The 27,866-nt window shown below is 44.0% G+C and overlaps 1 protein-coding gene across 3 annotated transcripts in view; it reads left to right on the forward strand.

Moving 5' to 3' along the window:
- The window catches only part of RIN2 (Ras and Rab interactor 2), a 57,986-nt gene that overhangs the window by 22,830 nt on the left and 7,290 nt on the right, over nt 1–27,866 (forward strand). For 2 of the 3 annotated variants that reach the window (XM_039385792.1, XM_027724192.2), the window contains exons 3-9: nt 3,337–3,431; nt 10,266–10,458; nt 10,826–10,937; nt 12,714–12,786; nt 14,363–14,454; nt 17,454–18,581; nt 26,436–26,741. In XM_039385792.1, coding sequence (XP_039241726.1) covers nt 3,337–3,431; nt 10,266–10,458; nt 10,826–10,937; nt 12,714–12,786; nt 14,363–14,454; nt 17,454–18,581; nt 26,436–26,741 — 1,999 coding nt within the window. The remainder of the gene's footprint in view (nt 1–3,336; nt 3,432–10,265; nt 10,459–10,825; nt 10,938–12,713; nt 12,787–14,362; nt 14,455–17,453; nt 18,582–26,435; nt 26,742–27,866) is intronic. The other variant, XM_039385793.1, reaches the window with a different exon arrangement.

Consider the following 27,866-nt stretch of genomic DNA (forward strand, 5'->3'; position numbering starts at 1 on the left):
ATCAGAAATAAATTCCAAAGGAAAATCATTAGACTCAAAAATGGCTATTTTATCATATTATGTAAGGTGTCATTTTAGTTTTGGGGTTTTTTTTAACCACCTGAGAAGATGTCATACTTCCAAACGCATTTCTTTTCAAGTAAACCTCCTCTTTCTGTAGTATTGGAGGGTAGTATCTATGTCATGGTCCTAAATAGGCTGCAACAGATTTCTCCTGATTACTTTTTAAGTCTTTGGGTTCATGTATGCTATTTTACATTAACAGTGGCCCCTGGCACATGTATCCGTCCACTTCAGTTATATTTTCCTTTGGAAACTGCCTCTTACCATCTTGATTTCCATTCTATTGAAACAAATGGGTGAGTTTTCCAATTATTTCCAGCCAAATAGGTGTCACACTTTGCAAATAGAGAAATCTGTTTGAGGAATTCCAGTTGCACTTAAAAAGGCAGAGCCCTTTGCTGCTGCTTGTTTTCTCAGGGTCGAAGCTAATAATAGTCCATAGCCAGGATTCTTCCTGCATTTTGCAGAAACCTGTTATTAACAGCTCATCTTGTCTGATGCTCATCATGTGTCCGTCCCAGGTGCTGCATAATCACCAGACCTTTCATTGGTCCTGAATACTTGGGAGGTGATGTCATAAAATCATGAGCGCACCCTGTGTTATTTGATAGAAAATGGTCTGTCAGGTGCTGTGGTGACAGTATGTGTCAGTTAACTGCAAGGATACCCAGATGATTCAACTCCATAAGACCTTTTTTCTTTTTTTTTGAAATTGAGAGTAACTTTTTTTACCATAAAGAAAATTTAAGGAAAATCAGTTGCAATTTGCAGAAAATATTGGTGGTTTATTTTAGAAAAAAACAGGGGGGTTATTTAACCCTAAGGATAAATGTTTTATTTGAGGTGAGGTACAGGGTGGTAGGTGATAAGTCACTGTTGGGTTGCAGAGTGTGTTCTGTTTGGTTTGATGCCACGCTTTACCTGGTTTCCTTGTCCAGGATGTACTGACCTCTCATAGACTGAGGAAAGACTGCCTTGTCCTGGAGGATATGTAGTATACCCCAGAAATCTGCCCAGTGGAATAGAATGTGAGCATAAGGCTCCTTGAAATGTGCCATTTTGTTTGTGTTCTCTTTAGATAAAGTGAAATTGCTGAACATGGAAAAATTCCCCTCAGGAATGATGATTTCTCTTCAAGGCAGGCATACAAATTAAAAAGTGTTCAGATTACTTTGCCCTTAGTACAGTTTGGATTTGAATTCTTTGCTGTAGTGCCCAGAGATTCTGTTTTCTGGGAGGGAGATTTTATTTTGGTTGGTTGGTGTTTTTTGGGTGGGTTTGGGGTTTTTTGCAGCTCTCATCAAAGCCCATTAATTCAGTTAAGTGAGTTAACAGCCAGATGGCGACAGAGCAAGTCATCCCTTTCAGTGGTTCGAGCAGTCACCAGGTATTTTAAAGCTCTGAAATGAAAAGCTTCAGCAGAACCAGAAAGGGAAGAAGGCTCCAAAAGCTGTAGAGACAGAGTGAGGATTGCATCAGCAGTGTCTTATTTAGCAGTAACAACTGGTATGGTTGTCTCACTACCTCACTGCACTTAGCAAACCTCATAAGGATAAAGCCCCTTTGCTTTGTGTTCTGCCATCAGTTATGAAATGTGATTTTAATCCAGGGATAGGAAATCCTAATATAAATAACCGATAGGCTGTAATTAAACCTGGAATGGATTTTTTTCACAAAGGTGCGCTCTTATTTTTTCCAAATACTTGTCACATTCTTTATTTAAAAGTGACAAATCATATTTCTTTCTGAATGTGTATTTATTAGCATTTTTTGACTCGCATTTTGTATGTTTTCATACAAATAACAAGAAATCCATTGTGTCAGTATTTTGGAATGCCATTAGTTATTTAAAACTAGCTCTAAGAAAGTACATTCAGAAGGTACAGCTACTGAAATAGTTTGAGTGATTGTTGTATCTAGAGGCTGTAATGGTTTGCTCCTCAGAGATTTAGGCCTAAGAGGTTCCTGGGGGTGTGCTGGCTCTGGCAGGATGGTGTGGGTTCTTCCCTTTGCCGTGCTCAGGAAGGCATTGCTCACGTCTGGCTGCAGTGACCCAGGGCTGTTTAAGAGTCAGCAGGGGGAAGGTCTTTGCAATGCCAGTGGTACAGAACATCTGGGAGCTGTGACAGAAACGGTGTGGATAATGGTAATGCACTCTCACTTAAGGTTGGCCAGCTGTAAGCAGAGACTAAAACTTCTTTTAAATTGATTGGAATAATACTGCACAGCAAAGGAGAGAGTGAATTCCTTCCAGCAGAACAGTACAGGGAAATGATGCCCACAACGCTTTGAAAACGCTGCCTGCCCTGAGCGGGACTCGGGGTCATGTCTAGTGAGTGACTGGGAAGACTGTTCTGACTTGGACTGGGAAGCTGGTTTTGCCTCAGTACCGGTGTTTTTGTTTGCTCTGTGGTTCAGGGATGGTGGCAGAGATCACTGCATTGCTGCAAACCTTCTCATCAGCTTCTCTCCAGGCAGGAGGGAGGGGACACTGCCAGGGTTTATGTACTGCCATGGTGCAGTGTGACAAGCAAACTTGATGCACTGGCTGCAAAGAGTGTTCAAGACAGCATGGCTTGCAAACTTCATAGTTGGTTTCTGCTCAGCAAAATGTTCCCCAGAACTCTGGCTAGCAAATTCTTCATTTCTCGGGATACAGCCCTCGTGCTAACCTTGCCCACATTAAAATGAGTTTTTGCCCTCATGCCCAGAATTAGGGTGGGTGTTCCACCTGAGCTGAAGTGTTACGAGGCAGTCCCTTTTAACTGAATTGTTCTGTTCAAGTGGAATCCAGAACCTAACGTGAAAAGCAGCTCCTCATTCCTTTCTCGCTTCGTTGCTTTTCATCCTCCACGGTATCATCATGCTGGCTTAGTGCCCCTTCTGCAGTCGAACTCTTGCAGGTGGAACTGTTCTAAATATATTTTTTCTTTTTATTTGGGAAAGTAAATGCTACAAATAGTTGAATAATTTAGTTCTTGTAAGCTGTTGTATAATATGTAGAGGCTGCAAATTGAATACATTTAAATAAAAAGGCTAGCCAACCTGGAAGGTGTTGTACTGGCACAGAACAGGAATTATTCTTCCTCTGAGAACCATTATAAGTGGCCCCAACCCTTACTTTTTCCTTTGCAAGGGGAAGTCCAAATAGGATGCGATTTTGAAAAAAAAAAAACCAAACAGTTTGTAATCTCTGGTGACTAAACTTGCCCGGGCTTCTTTTCCACGCCTCTTCCACTCACTTGATGTCATCCTATTTTTGTCCCTTTCTAGCTCATTGACACAATTGCCTCAGAAATCGGAGAACTGAAACAGGAGATGGTACAGACAGATCTCACACTGGAAGATGAATCTGCTGATTTGCGAAGGTGATTAAAATGTTTATTTTCATGGTTCCTGGAGCTCTACTGTGACAGGAATGTTTTCATTGCACTGTCTTCTTGGGTGGCTTATGTCCTTCCACTGTTCTTCCTAGCAGCACAGGGGGTGTGGGTAATCTTGCTCTTGATCCAGGGAATTTACCTTTGTGCAGGAGTGCCCAGAGATTCAGTTTTCTGTGTATTTGCCTTAATATCTTCTAATAGCAACTGAGCTTCGCTTCTACTTCCTTGTTAAACCTTGGATAGGGATGAATGTCTGAAGCAGGAAACTTCTAACATCATTCCCATTGTCTGTGGCAGAGCTTTGCTTTCACGCTGTAAAGACAAAATGCGCATAGCTTCAAGTGGCTCTGTGAAGATTCAACACACTGTAATATATGATTTATTTATGTTCCTGGGTTAGAAAGTAAAATATTGACTGTTATGAGCTAATACATATGTGGGATATGTGTTTAATTTATGTATGAGTAACTTGCACATGAAAAAAAATAAAATAGGTGGGGCATTTCCTTAAGATGATTTGAGATACATATTACAGTGCAGATAACATTTCTGGCTTTTTCAAACTGATCGTACCACGTAGATGTGGACTGTGAAAATTTGTCATGGTACACTCGTACCTTGAAGTGGGCAGAGTGGGGCCTCAGCATCTTGGATTTGCTGTGGCTGATGTGCTTGACTGGTAACATCTGTTGAATTGGCATCTGGAGGATAATCAATATTTTAATAATTGTTTTAACGAAAGTACAAAAATGTATCCTTGTCTGGAATATTTCTTGCAAGAGGAAAGCAACCAGTGTAGGTGTTGTGTTTTATCTGATTGCACGCTCTGGGCCAGCTCTGGAGCTGGTGGGCTTTGTTCTTCTAGCAGTGAGTAATGAAGTGGGTAATTGTAATTTAGAATTCCATCCAAGTTTTTTAACTTTTTTTTATTTCTATGAATTCTGTTGAAATCTGCTAGAACTTACTGCAAAGTATATGTAAATTATTGACATAAAACACTGTTGCCCAAGTGGTAAAGAACAGGTGACCTAATTAAAGTCCTTGGCTATGGCCCTGGTTGCACATTATTCAAGTTTTAAAGCTTTTGAGAGTACAGTTCTCTTACAGTGGCAGAAAGGATACTTTCTTCATTTTGGTGGGCTCAGCTAATTAATTTCAGCGATCATCAGCTAATTTTCATTTAAGAAAAGGCTTATTGTATCTTTGAGAACACCCATATGCATGAAAGGCTAAGATCTCCTGGTAAAATCTTGGTGGAAGCACTTAGCTGGAAACAGTCAACTTCTTTACTGATTTTTTAAATGGATTCTTAAGCTGAATTTGTTAATCTTGAGTGCAAAATGATAAAAATTTGTAAGTAAAGCTAACATAAAAAGTGAATAATGCAATTTCCAGGACTGTGTAGCTGAAGTCAATTTCATACTGAAATAATAGCCACCAAAAAAAAAATTCATTCTTTTCTATCACTTTGAGATGATAAATGTAAAATATGAAATCTGAATAAGTGAGCTAATGCCAAATTTTCTATTACTGTGTAATTCTGCACTGTGTGCTTCTATGTAAGGAAGAACCTGTATCAAAGTTTTATAGTTCAGTTGTGTTTATATAGAGCTACAGAGCAAGGTTACAGTAATTTCAACCAAGGTTTTCCAGAGCTCTTGTTTAAACTGGACACTTTGCAAGGCTGTGTTTAGTCATAACTTTATTTCTTTGTAGTTACTTTAAAACTTGGTAATTAATGTAGTTTGCTCTCGTTATTGTGTGTTCTGCTGTTCAGAAGCTGGTCTCTTGATATGACCTTCGGATTTGCATCTAGAGAAATGCGAGCTAAATTTTTTCTAACCCGTTTTTTTCACCTTACCAGGTATCCACAGACACACAGGGCAGTTTTAGAAAGGCAGCGGTTGCGAGAGCTCTCGGCTGGGTTCAAAAAAATAACTGCATGAAATTGTGTGCCTGCAACTTCAGTGTTGTGGTGTGGGGGTTTTTGTGGTTATGTGGCAACTTTCAGATTTATACTCCTCCCCCACAGTTCTGTTTTGGGCTTATCTCCCCTTTTAGCGTATATGGCCCAAGTAATAATGAGAATGATTCAAGGCTCCACAACTTTGGCTTGTAAGCATGTAAAAGCCAGGCAACAACAAAGACTTGCCAAACTGTGTTTGAAGGGGGATGCTCAGGCTGTGTTTCAATATTCCACCGTGTTGGATGCCAGGACTTTCTCCCAGCACAGACATTTGTCTCGGTAACGCACAGGAGCGGAGTTGTCAGAGAAGGGCACTGATGGGGCCGGTCTCTGTCCCGTGCTGTGCTGGTGACCTTTCAAAGAGTAACAGGAGAGCTTCTGCGTGCAGTGGCAGCCCGGGAGCACGTGTGGTGACAGGTGGCACCTGGATGATGTTTTGGGAGGCGCTGGGTCTCCCTCGAGGGCCCGGCCCACGGGACCCCTGCGTGTCTGTTCTCAAGGATGCCCGTGAGGGGACAGCGCTCGCTGCCGTCCCTCTGGAGGGAAGGCTGGGAAGCTCCAGGCTCCCCAGGGCGCTTGGTGCCTGTGCAGGGGTACAGGGATGCTTTGGTGGTGTGGCAGCTGCAGCAGCTTATTCCCTTCCTGCTCTGTTACCGGGACAGAAGAAGGGCAGAGCTTTGCTCCCTCCCTCCCGTCTGGCGCTGCCGGCCCTCACGCCTGTGTCCTTCCCACAGCAGTTACTGCACTACAGTCGGCTCCTGTGTCCTGCACAGTGAGTTGCTTCTGTTATTGTAGACAGATAGGCAAGTATCCAACAACCTTTCTTCCCTCAGCTTTCAGCTGTGATGGGGTGCAGGAGGAAAGGACAGGCTGGCTGCTGAGGAGGGCAGGGAATGTTCAGCAGAGGCTTAAGGCCCCCCAGTCGATGCTCGGAATGACTGTGTAGGCCAGACTGCTGTGATTAAGACCTGTTAGACTGCAGAATTTACACAAATGCAGGCACTTTAGCAGTGGAGAGTTAAACTGGGTTGACTCTGGGGTGGTTAACTTTGGTGGGACTGGAGCAAGGATCATCCTGGTTACAGGCTTCAACCTGTTCCTTGTCTTTTTCACTGTGAGCTCAGTCTAATCAGGATGCGGCACAGCACTGTTTATCTTGGCAGTTACCTCTGTTTACTTCCCACATGCTTGTGGGTTTTCTCAAGTCTAAGGAAACTTGCGTGAATCATGTGTTTTCTTCAGTTCATTGTGAATTGTGTTGAAACTGCTTCCCCACTGAAGAGGAACCAGTGTAGCACCCCTGCATCAAAGCAGACCATCCGTGATTTGTGTTTCGATTTTGAGTTTAGTGTGACCTAGTCAGATTGTCTTTTACCAGGAGTCTCTGTAAAAAAAACCCCAAACAAATGACACAAACCAACCAACCAACCTTCCCCCAACCCAAAAATAAAGCAGGAGAGGAATTTAGTTGTTGCGTAATATACAGCATGTTTTGCTAGCACTTAGGTTACAGCAACTCCTTATTCTGTAGACTTGAATTAATCAGTGGCTCATGAGGAATTCAAATGGTTGTTCTTTCCATGCAGTTGTTTCCAAAGTAGTTACACACACATCCCAGCCTCAAATAATTTTACAGTCTAAGTCTAAGACAAGACAGATTTCAAGAACTGCCATGTGTCAGGGTTTGACTGTATGTCTAATGCCCAGATCATTAATTAAAGAGAAGTTAAGAATAAAAACCAAACGGGAACATGATGCTCAGGAGTGCCAGACTGCTGTAATAGGCTGTCAAAACACACCAGTGGGCTTTTGACTGCGCTTGCTCCTGGACCTGGGGAAGCAGCTGGTTGTATGTGGTTTGTCACATGTGGTTTTTCTAAGCCGTGCTCTTTCCAGAGTTCACCAGGTCTGATCTTTCTCTCTGCCTCCTTTTTTATTTGGGAATAGGAAATAATTTTTGTTAAGTGTTGCTTGTTCCTGTTTACCACCCCGCAGACTGCAGTAACATACTAGTGCTGATCTAGCTGGGTTGCATTAGGGTTGTTTGAACCATCGCTGTTTAGGAGTGGCAGAAATTCTTCTCATGATCAGATACCCGTAATCTTTGGCTTATTTCTTGAGGGGGCAGAAGCAGCTGCAACAAGGAGGTGCCTGTGTATCTAGGTCAGAGAGTTTCCTCCTTGGCTCTCGGCATGTGGAAGGGATTGTGCATGTAAGTACCTGGAGGTTCCAAAAACCTGACAGCTCCCTATTCAGATAAATCTTCTGATTTATAATGGTTTAGGGGGGGTGAGAACACTGAGCCAGTCATACCAAAGGGGAACATTGTGTCCCTACATATCTGTGAAAACTCTAGCCAGCTTTAGGTGGTTTTGTGGTAGCAAGCAATGCCAGGCATTCTGGGTTATACCAGTTGGCATCTTCTTTTGTGTGTGCTGTAGCTTTCTTCAGCAGGCAAAAAACTTTTCCCTCTTGGACATATTCCCTCTGCAGCATGTTTAGCTTTCACCTCCTGACCAAGGGATGGAAATCATTTCTATCCAGTTAAGCTTGCAGCCAGTGTTGGTGCATAGCTTGCACTTTGCCACAGCTCCCTTCAGTTTGTGAAGCAGCTCACTGGCACTGAGGGTGAGTGGAAAGTGTCTGAGCAATATTTACTGGAGATACAGCTCGTGAAAACACTTTTGTGGTTCATGGTCTGACTTCTGTGGAGATTCACACATTACCACACCAGGTTCTTGCTGAAAGGGCAGCCCAGGATTCCTGCTGGGAAGGTTTCAGAGCCCTGTCATGACTGATGTAAGCAGCACTTCCCCTCTGCACACAGGGTGTTTCTGTGTGTTTTGTGCCCCTTGAAGGCGTACTGGCAGTTACTAAAAACTTCTGACTCCTGTGGGCTGGGGAAGATCATTGCATTTTAGACGCCTTGCAGATCTGGACAGCATCACACCATGAAAAAGCAAACAGAAAGAGGACAAAAGAAAGGGAGGCAGAGGCTGGTGGTGGTAATTGATCCAGGTAATGAAAAGTCAAATGATTGTGCCCGTTCTCCTCTGATAATACAGTGAAAGTTCTCTACCCCATTTACTTTCCTTTCTAGCCCTATCCAGAGATGCTGCAAGTTGCTGACCAAAGCTAGAAGGAAGCAGTTTGGTGGTTTGGGGTTTTTCCTTGTTTAGCTCATAGGGTTTAATTTGGTTTGGTTTCTTTGGTTTTTAGAGGTTTTTTGGGGGGCTGGGTGGGCTTTTTGTTTGTTCCTTTTTAAGTATTCAGTGTTCCTGTGCTTGTTAACTCTGTACCCACTTTAGCTGGGTGCAGCAGCTGGCATAGTGCAGCTGGTAAATGCTGTCAGTGGTGCTTAGGGCCTGTCCAAAGCACGAGGTTCAGAAGAGTTGCAAGCAGTCTGCAGTGGGGAAATGGAGCTGCATTGCCCTCTGCTGTGCAGGGCCTCTCCTGCTGTCAGGAAAGGTCTGTAGGAACCACACAGCCCCTCTGCCTGACATCTCAGGGAGTCACCTTCGGGCTTGCAGGCTGGTTTTGGGCCATTCCTAAATATTGTCGTCAGGAAGGTGTTACTGAGTAACTGTGCTGGGGTGATTTCCAGCACTGGGAGAATCACAGGATGTACTTCCAGCTCAGAAATGAGGAATTTGAACCAGCAACACACATGCAGTTTTATTGGGTGTACATGAATGTACTACATTTCTGTGCTACATGACTGATGATGAAGCTTTGTACGATGAAAGGAGTTCTCAAAGTATTCTGTTAATCTGGATTTTTAATAACAAGTATCTGTAGCCTTGAAGAAATGTACTTCATTACTGAATGTAGCAGTAACTTTAGATGCCCTGCTGCAAATAAATTTCAACCTTAGATTACTTTGCCACTTTCACACTTAGCTTAGCCTTTATTTCTTATGGGGTCAATCTGGAGCCAAAGGAATTAGAAGCATAAATAAACTTCCTTACTTGTTTCTGGTCCTGGGAAGTGTATTTCTAAAATGTGAGGTAAGGACCTTTCATGGCAAAATGTAAATATTTACAAATTTTAGCACAAAGACCATAAAAAGTAACTGCCACTTACAATGATTTCTTAATGAAGCTGTGCCTTAGGGAGGGTTATTGGGGGGATTTAACATTTTTCTTGTCTCCTTGTCTTGCTCATCTCTTTCTTGCTTCCTCCCCCTCTCTCTCTTTTCTCCTGACTGTGGTCTCTGACCACTCTTTAGCAGAGGGGATCAAGATGGATATGCAGCTGTGGAGGCAACAGAGCTGCTGGAGCAGAGGCAGTGGTCTGGGGATAAGATGAAGTGCTGCTGGTTTGTGGGCTTGTGTTGGGAAAATAATCCCTCCAAACAAATGGCCTAAGTGCTTGTGTCTGGTGCAGTGACCAACAGGTAGTGGGTTCCTCCACTGTCAGAGGATTGAACAGATTTTTCTGGCAGGCAGGAGAGAGGAAGATTTCTGTAGGTTGCAGCATTTGCAATCCATGTGGGAATAAAAGTATCTGACTGGCATGAACGCCCTCGAAGAGAAGTTTTTCCAAATGTTAGCATAGCAAAGAAGGCGAGTGCAATGTTCAGTCACATATGCACATACAACTGTATCTGAAGTGATTGCTGAATTTCTGAAACCTCATGGGAGAATGCTAAGGCTTATCTTAAAGTTGGCTTTGAATTGATAACCTATAAAGAGAATTTTTGTGTATCTAAATATAAGAACTCTGAGTAGGAGAAATACCAGTCTAGAGTGCCAGCAGTGCCATTAGATCTGCAATAATTCAGTTTGCTGAACTGAATGATTGTTCATAGGAGGTTAGCATATCTAATTAATTTTTCTTTAAATTTTCCACAGTCTAATAAAGGACATGGATAATGTCTCTCCTGAGAAAAATGATGTAAAAAGCTGTCCCCGGGACTCTGGATATGACAGCCTATCCAACAAGCTGAGCATATTGGACAAGCTCCTCCACACTCACCCTGTGTGGCTGCAGCTGGGTCTGAATGATGCTGAAGCCATGGAAATTCTTCAGGCCCAGCCTCCTGGGGTAAGAGGTTACACTTCCATTTCTTTGAGTGTGGAATAAAAAAAAAGATCAATCCAAACCCTAAACAAAACCCTAAAAAACAAGCCTTGGCATTTGTCGTGTGTCCAGCTGGAGAGCTCAGAGGAGAGCACAGTGGACTCGGTGTGGTGCCCCTGATGTACAAGGAGGAGCTGGTTTCTCTGAGTGTTCTCTGCCCTGTTGCACTCAGGTGTTGGACCTGGGACAGCAACGCCCAAGTGAAACTCCGTTATGTTTTACGGAGATCAAACATCAGGAGGTTGTTCTGGTTCCTTTTGTCTATAATCTGTCTCTATAACAGCATCTGTGATGAGGCTGAAACCATGTCCTTTTGCCTTCTGCACAACAGATATTTCTGGTTAGGAAATCTGCGAGACTGCAGAAGAAAGTCATCTCTCTGCGTCTGCCCAGCGACTGCGGGTCCTGCCTGAGAGAATTTGCCATCAAAGAAAGTACATACAGTAAGTTGTGAGTTACACACTCTTCAGCTGTTTGTTCCATTGCTTTCCCTGTGTGATGCAGGAGCACTTGCACTGGTGGAACACACGGCAGAAGACACCCAAAGTCATGCAGATAATGTCGTGGGCTGCACACAGTGCTGTCTGAGGCGGCTCTGGGAGTGGCTGGGGTATGCCCTGGACGAGGAGAGAGACATAGAAACACTTCAGTCTGTGCTGGCACTGGAATGTTTCCATTGTATACCTTGCTGAATCCAGGAGTCATTCGTTTTTATGGGTAGTTCTCCTCTGTAGAGACTTACATACCTTCTGTAGGAACACAGTCTCTAATCCTGTCTTCTGTCACTGAAATGTGCTTGTGTTTCCTTGCACTCAGGGGACTGTTCTTGGATGCAACTTTGTCACGAGCTCTCTGTACCTACAAATTTGGGTGTGGGGTGGTCTTTTTTGTTTGTGTTTTGTTGTTTGCTTGCTTTGTTTTTAATGTAATGTTTTCAAAGGGTTAAAATCCATCTAGCTGTTTCTGTTGCAAGATCAATGTTTCTCTTTTTTGATTCCATCTATATATGTCTTTTTTAGTGGAAATGAGTAAATGTTAGCACTCCAAATGGTTTTGAATCAATAATACCCTCATATCTTTAGAGGGAGGGTGTGAAAAATACGTTTGAGATTTAGGAATGAAAAAAGGAAGCTGTAGCTGGTGAGCATATGTGGTGCAGAAACTGCAAGTGGAACAAGTGTTTCATTTTAACAAGAAAGTGAAAACTGGAGAAAATTGGCAACAATTTCAGTTAAACTTCCCTGAAACAGGGGGTCTGTAGTTCTATTTCTCTTAGTAAACTGACAAAATTTGAGTTGAGTTTTTCCTTTTTCATCTCTCCCTTCCCTGCTCCCAGTAACAAAAAGTCAGTTCTGTGTGTCTGGTTTTGGTTCCAGAAGCAAGGCAAGCAAAGAGAAGAGAAAGTTATCAACAAGAGTTGATCTAAGTGTGATCTGAGGCTGTGTTTGTAGGCTTGTTATACTAATGAATTCCCTCTCTCCCATCTAGAAAATGAAATAATAATATGTTGTCATTTATGAATAAAATTTTTCCGCAAGGGGGAAGTATCTACTGAAAGTTTTACTCGCCCATCTCAGCTGAGGTTTTAACTGTAGTTGGGGATCTGAACACCTTCCTTCTCTGATCCCACTCCCAGCTCCCCTGTGTGCTTACTGTCTGCATTGTTAGTGTCTCTCTTAAAGAAATCCATTTTTCTGGACACATAAATGACCAGGTTGACCTGTATTTTGGTGTAAAAGTTGGAGAAAAGGTTGGTACCTGGCTTGAATTTTCCTCTGGTTCCTGAGGAGACTTTCTAGTCAGTAGCACTAGAACCTTGGCGTGGAGGAGCTGGCTTTACAGCAGGGAGTACTGACCAAATTCTGGGTTTGCTGCTCACTGAGAGGTCTTGCTGAGGTATCCAAAGCTGCTGCCTGGCTTTTGGCTTTCCCCACCGAGCCTGGGAGTCACACTTCATCTGCTTCACAGGAATTAGATCTTAGGCTTGGAATACAAAAGCAAACTGTCCACAAAGATTATCAGTATGTCCTTAAAAATGCCTTCAGCAGAGACATGTGCTCCTCCACAGAGTTGTTTTTTCTTAACCAAAGAAAACTTAGCTAGTTTAATGGGGAAAACTTATTAACTTTGTGCAAAAATATGAAATGTGTTTTATTTAACTTTTCTAAGGAACGGTGGATTAATGTGTGATTCTTCCTCTCTTGTAACTTTCTTTGCAGCATTTTCCTTGGAGGGGTCTGGAATAAGTTTTGCTGATTTATTCAGACTTATTGCTTTCTACTGTATTAGCAGGTAAGGTGGTGTTATGTTCTCAGTTATGTCTGCTGGACTTTCTTGAAGAAGAGAGTCTCAAGGACTTGGTTCAGCTTGATATTTATGTTGCCAGTTACAGATATCCCTGGGTAGTCTTAGAAGGTAATGGAAGAAATGAGAGGTGAGACTTGGAAGGAAATGTTTCTGTCTTACCTGGTACTGATTACTGGGAGGCTGCTGTGGTGTCACCCACCCAGCTGTGAGGTAGTGCCACGTTGAACTCTATCTGATATCTTGTAATACTTTCTTAAGTGCTCTGTAACTCATTTAATAGCAACTATAAATTAGCTTGCAATGGCATTTTCTTGGAATTGCTAGTTAAAAGAATTTTTGGAGCATAATGGAAAAATGCCAGATCACACTGAGATGTGAATTTGAATTGGGAACAACCGAAATGGCCTCATCAGCTTTCCAGTTTATGATTGCCAAACTTGTTTTCCAGGTAGTATGAAGAGAAAAAATGGCCAGTTTTTATGAGGAGTCAGGGTTTACCTATCTTTGAATTGAGACCATGATGATGATCTAGACTCTAGATTTTCTGTGGTGCAGTGTTGAGTGTGTGTTCAAATATGCTTGATTTGAGTTTGAGTGGTGTTCTGAGATCCTCTTTTTCCAACAAGTTAATGTACAACATAGAGAATATTTATGTGATAAAGACACCGTGTGCCTGTGCTACAGCAGATGGTTGGCTTGTTCACAGCCTTAAAACCAAAATTCATGCTGACACTAGTTGTATGTAGGATTTCTGTGCTCCATTCATTCTCATTTTGTCTTCATTATGTAGGTACTTCTAGTAGAGGTTTTGGAGTTTAGCCTGCACTGCTCGAGGGTGTATTGGTACCAACTGGGTAGGCAAGAGGTGTAGTATTGTTTGATGGTAGTGGTTGTACAATGTACATATGGTTAAGTGGTTTTGTCCCTTAAAATCTCTGTCTAAAAGCCTTTTACACTGGTTTTGGCTTCTGATGTTCCTCATGGATCTCCCTTTGACAACATCCACTGAACATCTAGTATGCAGTGAAGTGAAACCACACATGAGAATAAATTACAAAAACTTCCTTAAATGAAGTGTGTTTTCAGCCTAGAACAGAGTAGCACCAAAGCATCCTAGCTTAGAAATTTTTAGAGTAGTTGCACAACTACTTATTTAAATTTTTATTCTGAAAACTGGAATTCAACTTGGAGAGCAGTCAACAGCATATTCAGAAAATAAGCTTTGTTGAAGTGTTAAGGGCAGAGAATACTTTTGCATCTTGCTGATATGCTTGTAAAAGATCAGGTGTAAAAGCTTCTTTTGGAAAGGCAGAAAATACTGGCTGGCTCTTTGGAAACCCTGGCACGAGTCCTGGGTACTTGACTGTCATTTGCACTTCACAACACTCTCCAGGGTGTTGGTAATGTTTTAACTGTGCTGCGGGTTTAAGGCTCTTGCTACCTGCCACAGCTCAAGAAGAAAATAATCAGAGATTATCCCCTGCCACTGTTGAAAACAAATGCTCTTAAAACTGTGGAGTTTTTTGTGAAAACCATAATTGTTTTTCTCTTTGACCAACAGGGATGTCCTTCCATTCACACTGAAGTTGCCTCATGCAATTGCTGCAGCAAAGACAGAAGCTGAACTTGAAGACATTGCTCAGCTTGGACTGAGTAAGTAGTTCTTTTCAGAGATGTCCTTCCCTGTAGCACTCCCGTGAGCTTGAAAAAATAATCTCTGTCAGTAAGTAGTTCACATTGGTTAGCGATGTTACAGATTTCATGTAGAAAAGAACCTTCTCTTATTTGGGAAGACCAAACCTTGTTCTGGCCAAATAGTGGTGTTCCTTCTTCCTTCTGTGCCTTCTGTGGTATTTTTGTTAGTGCTGTTTCCTTCTTCCTTCTTCTCTCCCCTCTCTGGGCAGCCCTTGGGCAAAGCAAATCTTGCAATCCCCAGGCAGAGGTTTGATGTAGCTTCTGCTCAAAACCCTGCTGTTGGCTGTGGGCTCACTGGCTTGGTAATGTACTGCAGCTGCGAGGACAGTGTAGGAACCCAGGGCCCCATCAGTAAAACTCCTGTTCAGGTTGACTTGCAAACTTAGAATGGGGACTTTGGAGGTCAGTGGCTCGTTGAAATGGCAGATTAAGAAAAGGAGTGCACACCTGCAGAATGTCTCCATGTGCATGACAGCAAATGTTTGAAATAACAGAAGACAGTGCAAGGACATGCCCTTGCATGGCCTGACTGCTGCAGCCAAGTACAGGCTCACTGGGAAGCATTCCTTGAGCTTGCAGGAGATGCAGAGCCCGGCGGGATTTGAAACTTGGGCACCACCCAGATGAATCATTGAGCAACTCCTGCAAAGTGCTGAATAGCCTCATTTCCTTCTTCAGGAAGGGAAGGTTGACTGTCAGCAGTCTTTGTCCCAGTAGATTTTTTTAATCATCATGGATTTTGAAATGGATCCTCTCTAAATCAATGTTAGTGTAAGGATCTCTAGAACTGTTTGGTGGGACTTCACAGCAAAGCCAGACACACCAGGATGTATTGCACTGCTTTGTATTTGGATTTACTGCAGTAGCAATCCAATTAAGGGATTTGTTTTAGAGAGGAGATAAATTACTTCTGCACTGCTTATCTGCAAGTTTAGGTAATTAGATGAAAATATGGGTTATCATGGGAGTAGAGGCAAATATGGTACTGTTGAGGTCACTGTTTAGATGGAAAAAAGAAAATAAAAGGTCTGACTGGGATACAGTGTAATGATGCAGTCTCCCAGTGACACATAGGAAGCCTTAAGGTAACATTAGGTGAGTTTTTCCAGAGGGGATAATAATGGTGGTGTTGATCAAGTTCTCCAGACTAACCCGCTGCCTTTGTCCTCGGTACTCCGGACCACTGTGGCCTACTTGCTGCAGAATTAGTCTTGCTCTTGAACAGTTTCTGCACTGTGTGTGTTTTTTCTTTAGTCTAATACATTTGAAAGCTGAGGAGGAGATGGATGGATCAATGTCTGTGTGGTTGCTGTGTTTGGGATCAATTACCTAATATACACCAGATTAAGACCACACTTTCTATGAGCAAAAACCAGGCAACAAAGTTGAGATTTTGATGGAGTTTTAGGTGTCCACGTGTGAAAGAGCACACCAGGAAGCCAGCCCTTCAGTGCTGTGGACTCTCAGCAGCCCTTCCTGTTAAATGTGAGTTTTCCTTAAGCAACACGTAGGCACAAGATGCTGTGCTGTGAACACAGAGGGTTGTATGTGCTGTCAGAGCTCTGTCATGCAGTCGGCTCAGAGGAGAGCTGCATAAGACAGGTCAACAGCATGTAGCCCAGCAAACCACATCAGCTGGTAAAGATTTCAAAGCTGTTGCCAACCTGTAAGATTTCATGTGCTGAACATAAGATTGCTCTCTGGGCCTCTCCTGTGTTTCACCTGCAGCAGTGCTTACACCACGAGTGTTTGCAGCAGCCCACGTGCCAGGCACGCTGGCCGGTCTGCTGAGAGATCTGCAGGCAGGATGTGAAGTCATGAAGCTGGGAAAAGCAGCAACACTGCATGACTGTGTAGAGAAACATGCCTGTGCCTCTGTACCTCTCTGGCAGTGGCCTGTCACCATGGGCCATTTCCTGTCTTCTGCCCTGGAGGCAAGACATGGACCTGTTGTGGATGCTTGGCACTCGTGAACTTGGGCGCAGGTGCCATTGCTCAGTGGCCTCAAATGAGGCATCTTGACACTACAGGGGAAAGGGACCATGCCAAGATTGGCAGATTTCAGCAAAATCTCCCTCCTCTGGTGTTCCTCCCTTATTTCAGCATGACCGCTGTCCTCAAGGGCACATCTGATTTCCACCTTCAGACCTTTAGGAGCTGATGCTCTTTGCCACTGGCTCGGTTGCACAAACACGCAGATGCTTTGCTGGGACAAGTGCGGAGGCTGCAGCTGAAACTTGCTGGTTTAGAATAGGTTTTCCATGCTGCTGGTGTGGGACTGCACCTCAGGTCTATTTTTGGGCTATTGAGTGTCTATAACCTTGAGCAAACTGTCCCCATGGCAAAGGCAGGGCTGCAGGCCAGTGCTCTTAGACACATGAGCACTTGGTGTGCATAGCTAAAGGGGATGTGTGCATCCACCACAGCAAAACGTGAGCTGGCTTCTCATGTGTGGTTTCATTGGTTCACTATGAAGAGAAACCAGCCAAGATTTTTGTTGAGTTGCCATATGTGGCCTTCAGCTGGTGTAAATCAGTTAAACTGTTGTCTTTAATGAAGTGAGCTTATTAGTACCAGCTGAGAATCTTGCCTTATTTCTCCTGGGTGAGCTGCTAGTAAGTAGTTTATGTTCATTTTGGTCTCAAGCTGGTAAGAAGTACTCTTTTACAGTCTCCATTCCTGTCTTTGATTCTCAGTTTAATTTTAAGCTTAGTTCAGTGGAAGCTATGCATTGGTCATGGTATTTATAAAAGAGTAAGAGCAGTCCCAGGAGTGTAGCATGCAGTTGTGTCTGGTGGTGCTTTAAGAGGCTCACTTGGAATTTCCCCCCCCCCCTTGAATTAATAAAAGCTCACCTAAATTTCTTAATACTTTAAACTGGTATTGTTGAGCTGAATGTTCTCAGAGCATCTGCATGCTGGTTTGCGTTCTTACGTTAATGCAATGATGATTTTCAGACTTTTGGAGCTCCCTGGCTAACAGCAACCCCCTGGATCCTTCACCTCCCTGTAGGCCTGTGCCTTTGGACAGTGCTCGTAAGGACTCGCGTCAGCTCTGCCTTATAAATGGAGTGCATTCTATACGAACCAGAACGCCCTCGGAGCTGGAGTGCAGCCAGACCAACGGAGCGCTGTGCTTCATTAATCCCCTCTTCTTAAAAGTGCACAGCCAGGATGTCAGTGGAAGTCTGAAAAGGCAGAGCCCGAGAACTCCAGACGTGAATGGCACGGCGAGGCCTCGCTCCCCCCCGCCCCGGCCGCCACCTCCTGCTATTAATAGCACCCTCAGGAGCCCGCAGCTCTCCAGGACTATAAAGCAGGCGAGCATGCCAGAAACAGCGAACCATAAGAAAGAGAGAGGCTCGGATTCGTTGCAGAGCAAGCCAGCCCCGATTCCGCCTCCTCGGCTGAAGAAGCAGGCTGTTTGCTCCGAGGCAGAAGGGGGCCCGAAGGCGGCGGCGGCCGCTCAGCCCGGCTCGGCGCGTGGGCCCGGAGCAGCAGCCGGGCTTCCAGGTGAAACCCCGCCCGAGCCCGCTCCAGCAGCTCCCAAAAAGACGGCGGCTACCACCTCTGAGTCACACATCCCGTGGAATGGAGGCAGGCAGAGACTGAGCGACATGAGCATTTCCACCTCCTCGTCCGACTCGCTGGACTTCGATCGGAGCATGCCGCTCTTCGGCTACGAGGGGGACACCAACAGCAGCCTGGAGGATTTCGAGGGGGAGAGTGACCAGGAGAGCATGGCACCCCCTTTGAAGCCCAAGAAGAAAAGAAGCAGTTCCTTTGTTCTCCCCAAGATTGTGAAATCTCAGCTGCGGAAAGTCAGTGGAGTTTTCAGTTCCTTCATGACCCCCGAAAAGAGGATGATTAAGAAAATTGCAGAGATGTCCCGGGACAAACGCACTTATTTTGGATGCTTAGTACAGGACTATGTCAGCTTTCTTCAAGAAAACAAGGAGTGCCATGTTTCCAGCACTGATATGCTGCAAACAATTCGTCAGTTCATGACCCAAGTCAAGAACTACCTGTCCCAAAGCTCCGAACTCGATCCCCCAATCGAATCACTGATTCCCGAGGACCAAATAGGTAAGAAACACTGTCCTGTGTTTTGTGGGAAGGTGAAAATGTGCAATCTGTGTTTACAGTACTAGTCTTTGTCCAGTTCAGAAAAGTGTGGCTGACTTTGCCAGTAGAGTCTGAGCCACTGAGTATTTGGGTCTTAAAACCCCACATCACCCTGTCAGCTTGAAAGAACTATGCTACCGAGTTGTTCATAAAAACTTTTCCTTAAAATAGGTGCAGCCTGGGCTTTTTGCCTGTGATTGTTACTGCTTTAGCTGCTATACTGTTAACAACACAGAATCCTTTATTTGCTGGCACACATGTATTTTTCCCTAAATTGGGCTGAAACAGTTCTTAGTGCTTGGTCCAAAAGTCCTGATTTTAACTATGTAGATTTTAGCTGTAGAACTAGAATTTATTCAAAACCAGTGACATCTAAGAGCAGAGAGACTTTCATGACAACTTACTTTTAAAATAAATCTCATTCTTTGAAACATTCCTAATCACTCCTGGCAAAGCTGCACTGTCCCTACACTTGAAACTAGATAAAAAGATATATGAGTTTTAAAAAGCAAACAAATGTGTGCAAGACAGAAAAGGAGCTGCTAATCTCTAACTTTTCTGTTCTATGTACGTTTGTAAATGCTTGCAGATGAACTATATGCTTGAATATATGTTTTAACAACACAGAGGGACTTGCATATCCACAAAAGTGAAATTGTTGTTGCATAAAATCTCACTGCCTCTCTCTTGCAGAGTCTGAGCAGTATTTGTAAAAGAGCCTGTAAGCCACATTTAGGAGGTAAACATCCCTCAGGGCAGAATACTTTCCTTGTGAGCTCACTTCAGTCCTGATTTGCTTGTTTTTCTCCATACCCCAGTGTCCCAACAGTTGGCCCAGTGCAAAATTGGCAGATGCTTTTTTCTCTGGGACTAGAGGGTAATTTTATGTTGACATTCTGTCTGTCCTTGACCAAGAGGAAGTATTCTTGTGTAACCTCGATTTCATTTACACAAAGTCAAGCAGAAGTCACAAGGACTGCTAAAGCAAGTACAAAAACGTGAAGAATGTCCTTGAAATGGAGACTCAGAGACACGTCATGTTCTCACTCTAATAACAGAGACTGTTACCTGGGTGTTACATGAAGAAAAAGCACCGAGTTGAGCAGGGGGTGCACATTTTCACCTGCATTTCTGTAGAGCACTGGATATTTGACAAAGTAATACAGATCCAGTTTGTGTGTAATTCTGCAAAAGTTTAGTTTGTTGTGTACTTTTAATTTCAAGGGTGTGGTTTAATCAGACTGTGGGTCTCCCAAGACTGGAAACATGTTATCTGCTTTTAAACGTTTCAGTGCTTTGGAATAGCATAAGCTGTGAAATATAGTAACTGAACTACACTGGTTTTTTCAGCGACAGAAAGTCTGGCTTTGATCACATGATTAAACACAATTAATTTATAAAGTGGGATAGTTGAAACAGAGGAAGAACTTGCCTTTGAATCATCCGCTGCCCATGGTTCAAGCCTGCAAACAACTGCAGTGGATCAGGAGCATCAGATGTTGCTGATGTAAGCAGATAACTATGTGACAGCAAAATTTAGTCATCCCTGCAGAGAGCTTTTTATGAAGTAGCCCTGCCTGTTCTCCACAGCTTTGCTTGACTATTTCAGTATGGAATTGCAGCCCAAATTTTAACTTTGTGAGTCGTTGTTTATCCTCTCCTGTCAGCCCACACTTTGGTGGTGCAGGTTTTTCCTCTCAGTGTGTCAGCCCAGCGCTGGATGTGTGCTCCTGGGATAATACTCCTCCTTTCTAAGTCAGCCAGGCTTTACCTTAACCCCCTCTTGTCTCCTGAATTCCAGTAGGTTTAGTGAAGCCCTTGGTATTTGGGACTTCCTCCCATATTTCTGTAGTGGTCTTTGTGATCGTGTAGCTTTCCTTGTAGAATGGCATCGTGGACTCCTGCAAGCGAAAGACTTCTGTGGGAAATCTTTGAAGTTTCCCAGACAGGGGTCACATCACATTGTTAAACTTCTGCAAAATCATTGGGAGAATATGCATCAGGGTTTCTAATGAGTCCTGACAGATGCCTCCTAATCTTAGCACTGTAGGCTGTTAACCCTTCCTGAAGCAATGGGATTCCCAGTGTTGGAACAGAATCAAGAGTGGGGCACATGGCTCTTTATTGTTTAAAGATGAATGCGATTTGTGTTTTTTTAAAAGACATCCACACCTCGAGTTGTATCTGCAGAATAAAGACCTGGAGTGGTCAGAGGAGGCCCTGATAGTCCACAGCTGCTTCATCAGCATATGTTTGGGAGTTTTTGTTTGTCTTTCCTCTTTTCCTAGCTTTGAGCAGAAAGGAGTCAGGTTGACTGTTGTCACTTTGCCAGGTGGGATCTAACATCTGAACAGCTTCAGTCTCAATGCCTGAATGTGGGCCTGGCCTAAGAAATGACTGGTTTAAATCATTTGGCAATAAGGTATTAACTGATCGTGTGGAAATGTGCCTAAACAATACAGTCTGTTGCTTGTTATGGTATTTCTAATACGTACCAGATACTTAAATGCTGAATGTTCAAATAAGGTTGGAGAGAAGGTGTTGGCCCCTTACTGGCAGGCCATGCTGTGTCACAGGGGCTGGGGTCTGTGTGGAGGAGTCACAGGCAGACAGAGCTGGAAGTACTAAGCACACTAAAGCTGAGGACTGACCCCCAGGGTACCTCTTTTCAAATATCTGTCATTTGACAATCAGCCATTGATAATGGAGTTCTCAGTGCACTGTTTTATGCACCTGTTCATGCACCCACCTTACGGCTGTTACAGCAGGACAACATTTCCCTTGTTTGTTTATTTGGAAGGTGCATGGAATAGGGCTGTGGGTCTTAAAAAGGCTAAGCTGTAGCCCACCCCCAGCTCCCCTCTTCTTCACTAATCCAACTATCCTCTTAAAGGAGTTAGAATGGTAGGTCACTATTTCTCCTTGAAAAACTCACATTGGCTGATTTTTAGCACTGTGTTACTTTTGAGGTGCTTGTACGCTTGTTTTGGTGTCCCATCCCCCTATCCTGTCGTTCATCCTGGCATCTTTTCATCTTGAGGTGAGGTTGAGCAGCGTGTCCCTCAGTGCTCCTCCTGTCACCACAGGAGTGGCAGGATTGGGAAAGTAAGAAACAGTGCTAAAGGCACTGAGCAGAGACAGAGGACTAGGTTCTCCCTTTTCCAACCATCCCTTTGATTTGCTTTGTGACTTATTCCTTGCTCCTTTTTTTTACTACTACTTTCAGAGGAGTATTTACCACACAGCTATAGCATGATTTTTAGTTAACCCACAGCTGTTTAAAGCAAAACAAGCCTAGCACAGATAGCTGTGTGATTGTTTGGTGTGCTTTAGGTAGGTAAAACGAGGGCAGGCTTACCTTTTGTACCTAATTGCTCAGTTTCTGCCACCGCTGCCCATACGTCACCCACCTCAGTCCTACCTCTTTTCAGAGTTGTGCAGATGATAAAGGAATGTGGGTTGTGTGAGGTCTTACTTTCAAGTCTTGCTCCTTCAAAGGAGATGCCCTTATCTGCACCATGGACTAGGCACGTGACACTGCAGGCACCACCAAGAAATGGATACTTGGCCATCCTGACACGAGCTATCCTAAAATAGATCCGTGTCAATCGTGCCAGGCTGTGAACTTAATAGGTATCAGGAAAATCCAGAACAAAGCAAATGCACTGTATTTGGGTGTCTTGCACGTACATGGCGTGGTTTTCCAAAGCAACCTCCTGCTTTCAGCTCCCAGACAATGTTACTGTGCAGGACTGGGCCTTTCTGTGGTGCTCCTCAGGCTTGCTCAGTCTCTTACTGACCCCTGCTTTTCCTGAGGACTGGTTTGGCCATCAAGGGTGATAAACGGGCCTGTGTGTGAAACAGAGACTGGAGTCTGACAGGTAATCTCAGCGGACCAACAACAGCTGGTAACAGGTAAACTGGGGGCCTGGAAAAGGTGAGAGTGTGCCTTTGAGGCAGTTTGAGGAAGTGAGGGTTGTAAAGAGGCTGTGTAAGGACACTGGCGATGACTAACATGTTGTCCTGTCTAGATGCAGACTTGTGTGGTTTGCAGCAAAACAAAAATAGCGTGTCAGCACAGGATACAGATGTGTTTCCACAAGTCACAACGAAACTAGCTGGCTGGCCTTTACAATTCATTTATCAAAGCACTTCCAGTTCCCATTTTGAGGGTAGAGGCTAATTATAAGTATCACTTCAGGAACGATACACAGTGTTCAGCTCAAATTATATCAGTAAAAAAAAAAATAAATCTGAAGAGTGCCTGTTTTGGTTTTGGAGTGCTAAGCATCCTGGCAGGAAATTTGAAAACATATAGCTGAAGTGAACAGGAATTTTTGTTGCCAGTTTGGATCTGAGAAATATACAGAGATGCTAAGGTAAAGAATCAGTCCTTAATTCACAACTTAGATGCTAATTTGCTGGGAGACAGACCCTCATATACTTGTTTGTGGCCATTTGAAGTTACACAGTGAAAACTGCTGCTGGCTGGGAATTGGTTTGTGGGGTCATAACCAGAAACACCTTTCTCTGAAAGGGGCCAGAAACAGCAGCTCAGAAGAAAGGGTAGATAGTTGGATGATCTGACCCCAAACATGCTTATAGGTGCCTGTGACACTGAACATTGTTCTAAGACCCAGATCACAAGAAATGCTGTCCTTCCAGGCTTTAAGAATAACATAACATTTTTTACAGCTTTTGTATGAATTAGGAGACGTATGGGTATTATTGTTGACCATTAAAAAACCCATCCAGTCCTTACCAATCCTGCTGCTTGCTAGATTTTGCCAGTTTTCCATTTGAGGCCAGAACTCAGTGGTACTTATGTCTGCGCTAAGAATTCGTAAGGGAGAAGAAAACTTTGTGTGTTGTTTTGGGGGTTTTTTTTGTGTTTGGTTTGCTAGATTCTTCTTTGTTGTGGTTTGTCCTTTGTTTTGTTATGTGGAGCTTTGTGCTTATGTGCTCCCTTCCTCTGTGCTGCTTCGAATCGATTGAAGTTTCCAGAGACATTGCGTAATGTGACTGAGTAAATTTCAAAGCCAAACCAGGCGCTGCTTTTGGAGCCTGTGACAAATTGTGCATATGAAAGAACATCTCCTCCTACCTTGCCGAGCTGTAAAAATCTGTATGGTTCATCTGTTGGAGTGGCACAACCTTTGGCAGGGTTGAGGGCAGGAGAGCTGAGCCTCCCCCTTCTCACCTGCAAATAAGAAGCCTGGTCCCAGCCAGGGGCCGGGGCTCTGGGCAGGAATTTTGTCTCCCAGCAGAATGCAGTTCTGTAGCCTCTGGGCAGGCACTGCTGCTGCAGCTCCCTCCCCACTGTCCCTGCAGGCAGCAGCCAAACCAGCTGCAGGCAGCAGCCAAACCAGCTGCAGGCAGCAGCCAAACCAGCTGCAGGCAGCAGCCAAACCAGCTGCAGGCTGGCCCCCAGAGAGGATCAGGCACCAAACAAAGGGAGTTTTCCAGGCGAGGTGCTCCCTCGGGATCAGACTGTGGGCTCTGAGGAGCCGTGCTGAACTCGTTAGAATGTACTGAGCCTCCTGCGACCAGATGTGGTGATAACCCCACCTTACTGAGCTGGAGGATGGCTGATGCTCACTATTCACGTGTAGAACTTCAGTGGAAACCTGTGGGAGTTCCCATTCCTCAGGGATAGAGTTCTCTCACTTTGCATGATGCTTAGGAGCACCAACTGCTTTAATAAACAAGACGGGGTGGTTGGAATGCAAACTGCAGAGGTGTTCCCCTTACAGGCAAAGCAGGTGGTGTCTTTCCTATTTAAGAACTCAGGCAGTAGAAATAAAGCAAGCTGAATTGTCAAATGATCAGTGAAGCTGGCAAGGAACTGTGTGTCCACCCTAGAACTTAAGCTGGCCAGCACACCCGTGGGTGGGGCTTGTGTGTTTTTCTTGGTGGAAAATTGTTTCTGCCTCATGAGCCCTGAGGATTGCTGGGATGGCAGGGAGAGGCAGCTTCTGTCCCTGTGTGCAAGGGTGAAGCTTCCCTGGCTGTGTTCTGTCGAGGTGATTGTGGGGCTCTCCCGAGTACAGTAGATAAGGATCAGTCGTTTGAAGTGTTGCCACTTGCTAATGTATAATTGGTGACTCTGGTCTGGGGGGAAGCTGGATCCACCCTTCAGGCTGTGTGACAGGCCACCAAGAACATGTGTCAGACTGATAATGCCTTTACAGGTGGCTGTAGGGAAACCTAGAAAATCAGCAAATGCTGCTCTTCACGTCCACTCTTTCTCACCTCCAGCAGTTTGACAGTCTCTGTTGTGAAGGAGAGCCCAGGTGTGTTTATAATGTCCTGGAATGAAGCAGACACAGCTTTGCCCCTCCATTAGGGTCTCTAAAGCAGAAGGCAGCAAGACAAGCTACAGAAGCCCCAGCAGAATTGGGGTAGGGGAGAGGGGAGCTCCCAGCAGAGTTGCAAGTTTGGGAATTGCATAGCAGACAAACACAGAATAAACCCTGCATATGAAGCCAAGGCACCATAAGAGGAGGAGTGTTTGCAGAGTGTGTTTGTGTGGGAAAGAGAAGACCCAAAAGAAAAAAAGGGCTGGACACAAGGATAAGATAAATAAAATCATAAACAAAAGCAAGAAAACAAAAGTAGGTAACGCTTGTCTGGAGGGCGTGGGTATGTGTAAATCCCAAGCCTTAGAAAGAGTATGTGATTTTAAATAAAGGGAGGGGCAGAGAGAAAAGAAAGAGGCTGTAGTCTAAGAAAAAGACAGAAGTACAGACAAAGAACCTGGGAAGGGCACGAGGTTTAATGAAACTTTCCTGGGTCACCATTACTAGCAGGAATGTCCACTGCTGGGTTGTAAAAACGTGATCTGGCAGTGACACAGTCTCTGCCCTTTCTGCTCTCAGTGCTGGTGCTCCCCTGCCTGCTCCAGACTCTGGTCCTGAGAGCTGCATGTTCTGCACTCTGGTCCAAATAACTGATGGAATCTAATAACCAATGTAAGCTATGCTGCCATAAGGGCGCCGATGCTGTTGCTGTCAGGATGCTGGGAAAAGAAATTCCCTTACGAAATAAAGGTTTGCAGAGAAAATGTTTAGTAAAGAGCTTTCTCTGTTGGTGTAGTTTGTACTTTGAAAATGGAGAACGAGGGTTAAAGAAACACTTGAGTAGAACAAGAATTAAAAGAAGCCTGTAAGTTTGTGGTTACAGTGCCATGTGCACGCTACTGCCAAACAAAGAACTTCCAACTTGATGACAAAGCTGGATGTGAGCTTGTGTGATGAAATCTGAAGCTGGACAAACACAGCTTGGTTTTCATTTATGGTTTAAAGCCCATAATCTGTCCAGCTTCGTAAAGATCTTGACAAGTTTAGCCAAGTTTTAGGGAACCTTGGTTGAGTTATAATTTCCAATGGAAACTATGCAAAAAGGATGGGCTTTAATGCCAAAGCAGGCAAAAATTATGATTTTATGATGTTGGCTGTGTTTTAGTTTAAATTTGGGAGTTAAAGGCTAAGCTGGAAGTAAAATAAAACATGGAGACTTCTGACCAACAAAAGAAAAACTTAAGTAGAGCCACAGCTTACTTTTTTTTTACTGTCTGTAGTTCATCTTTGTGGGTGTTTTTTCTGTATTTACCAACTGCCATAAATGACAATGGAACACAGATTCTGCTCTGCCTCTTGTTTTCTTGTTAACAAACATCTGGAAACTCAGCTTGTGTAATAAATAGGCCTCAGCCAGTAGGTTTTGCTCTACAGTCTCTCTTTAGGGAATGGTTGTATTAATACTGGCTCTGCTTTAGAGGAGGAAGTCAGCTGGACTTGTGTTTTCCCGTTGCAGATGTTGTCCTGGAGAAGGCCATGCATAAGTGCATTCTGAAGCCGTTGAAGGGTCACATTGAAGCAATGTTGAAAGAGTTTCATACCACGGATGGTTCCTGGAAACAACTCAAGGAAAACCTGCAGCTGGTGCGGCAAAGGAACCCTCAGGAACTGGGCGTGTTTGTTCCCACCCCAGACTTCGTGGACGTTGAAAAGATTAAAGTCAAGTTCATGACTATGCAGAAGATGTATTCCCCTGAAAAGAAAGTCATGCTGCTGCTGAGAGTTTGCAAATTGATTTACACTGTTATGGAGAATAACTCAGGTATGGTGCTTCTTATAGTTCAGGTTCAGATACTCCGTTCCTGGCGTTGTCTTTTAGGGGAATCAGGCCACCTGATTCTGCAGATAGGTCTCCTCCTGGAGCTCTTGTAGCATCTCCTTGTCCTTTTGAGAGGGGTTCTTCCTCTCTGCCTCATCCCTGCTATCTCTGGTGCATCTGGTAGCACATCTTACAAACTCAGTGTGAGAGGCAGCTGAAAAAGAGCAGCTTTGCTTGACTGTAGGCTTTGAAGTTGGCTGTCAGAAAGGCTGTCTTGTGAGCCTTGAATTTGACACTCATTCTAAATTAGTATTTTTCTGCACATTAATAATAGAGGTAACACCCTATATTTAGCTATAGTAATTCAATAGCGTGTATGCAGCATGACAACTACAGGGTTCTGTGTTAATGGGTGGAGAAAAGCAGGCTCTAACCCAGTATTTTTGGCTTGCTGTGCCTTTGAGTGTTCTCATTTGGACACTTTCTGTCATGCTTTTGGAAAAGAAAGCGTCTATTTCTGTACTGTAGCAAGAATCCAAAAACGCCTTTGAAACCTAAGTACAGAAATGAGACTACAAACAAGTTAAGACCTGCTGAGCAGTCAGTGGCACAATTAAAATGCTGTGCTGAGTAGTCTGAATTTATAGGAGCGACTCTGACATCGTCTCATACACTGCTGTGATGGGTCCTGAGCTCTGCTGAAGCAACGCTGTGGCAGTGGGAGATTTTTTGCCCTGAGTATGAGCTGCTGCAGGTGGCTGGCAGTTTTCTTCCTAAGGGAGCATCGAATGTGCAGCTGGTTTTGGTGCTTGTCAAGACACCCACTTTCTTTTGAGATTTGATGGTGAAAGCTCATGGCCGTTAAAGCCCCCCAGGTACTTCTGCGAGATTTAGGACTGAGCTCCTGCCCAGCTTATTATTTCTGTGCAAAATCCTGCATTTTAAAAATGGATATAGGAGTGTAGGCCTGAAGTTCTGTAAACTCCCTTCTCCATGCTGTGTTATCTGGGCAACCTGTGCCAGAGCACAGAAGAAATTAGAATTTCTTCCTAATATCTAATCTAAACCTACTCTCTTTCAGTTTGAAGCCATTCCCCCTTGTCCTGTCCCTCCAGGCCCTTATAAATA

Source organism: Pipra filicauda, unplaced genomic scaffold, assembly GCF_003945595.2.
Source record: "Pipra filicauda isolate LSUMZ 115617 unplaced genomic scaffold, ASM394559v2 scaffold435_size564288_pilon, whole genome shotgun sequence".
Taxonomy (NCBI): Eukaryota; Metazoa; Chordata; class Aves; order Passeriformes; family Pipridae; genus Pipra; species Pipra filicauda.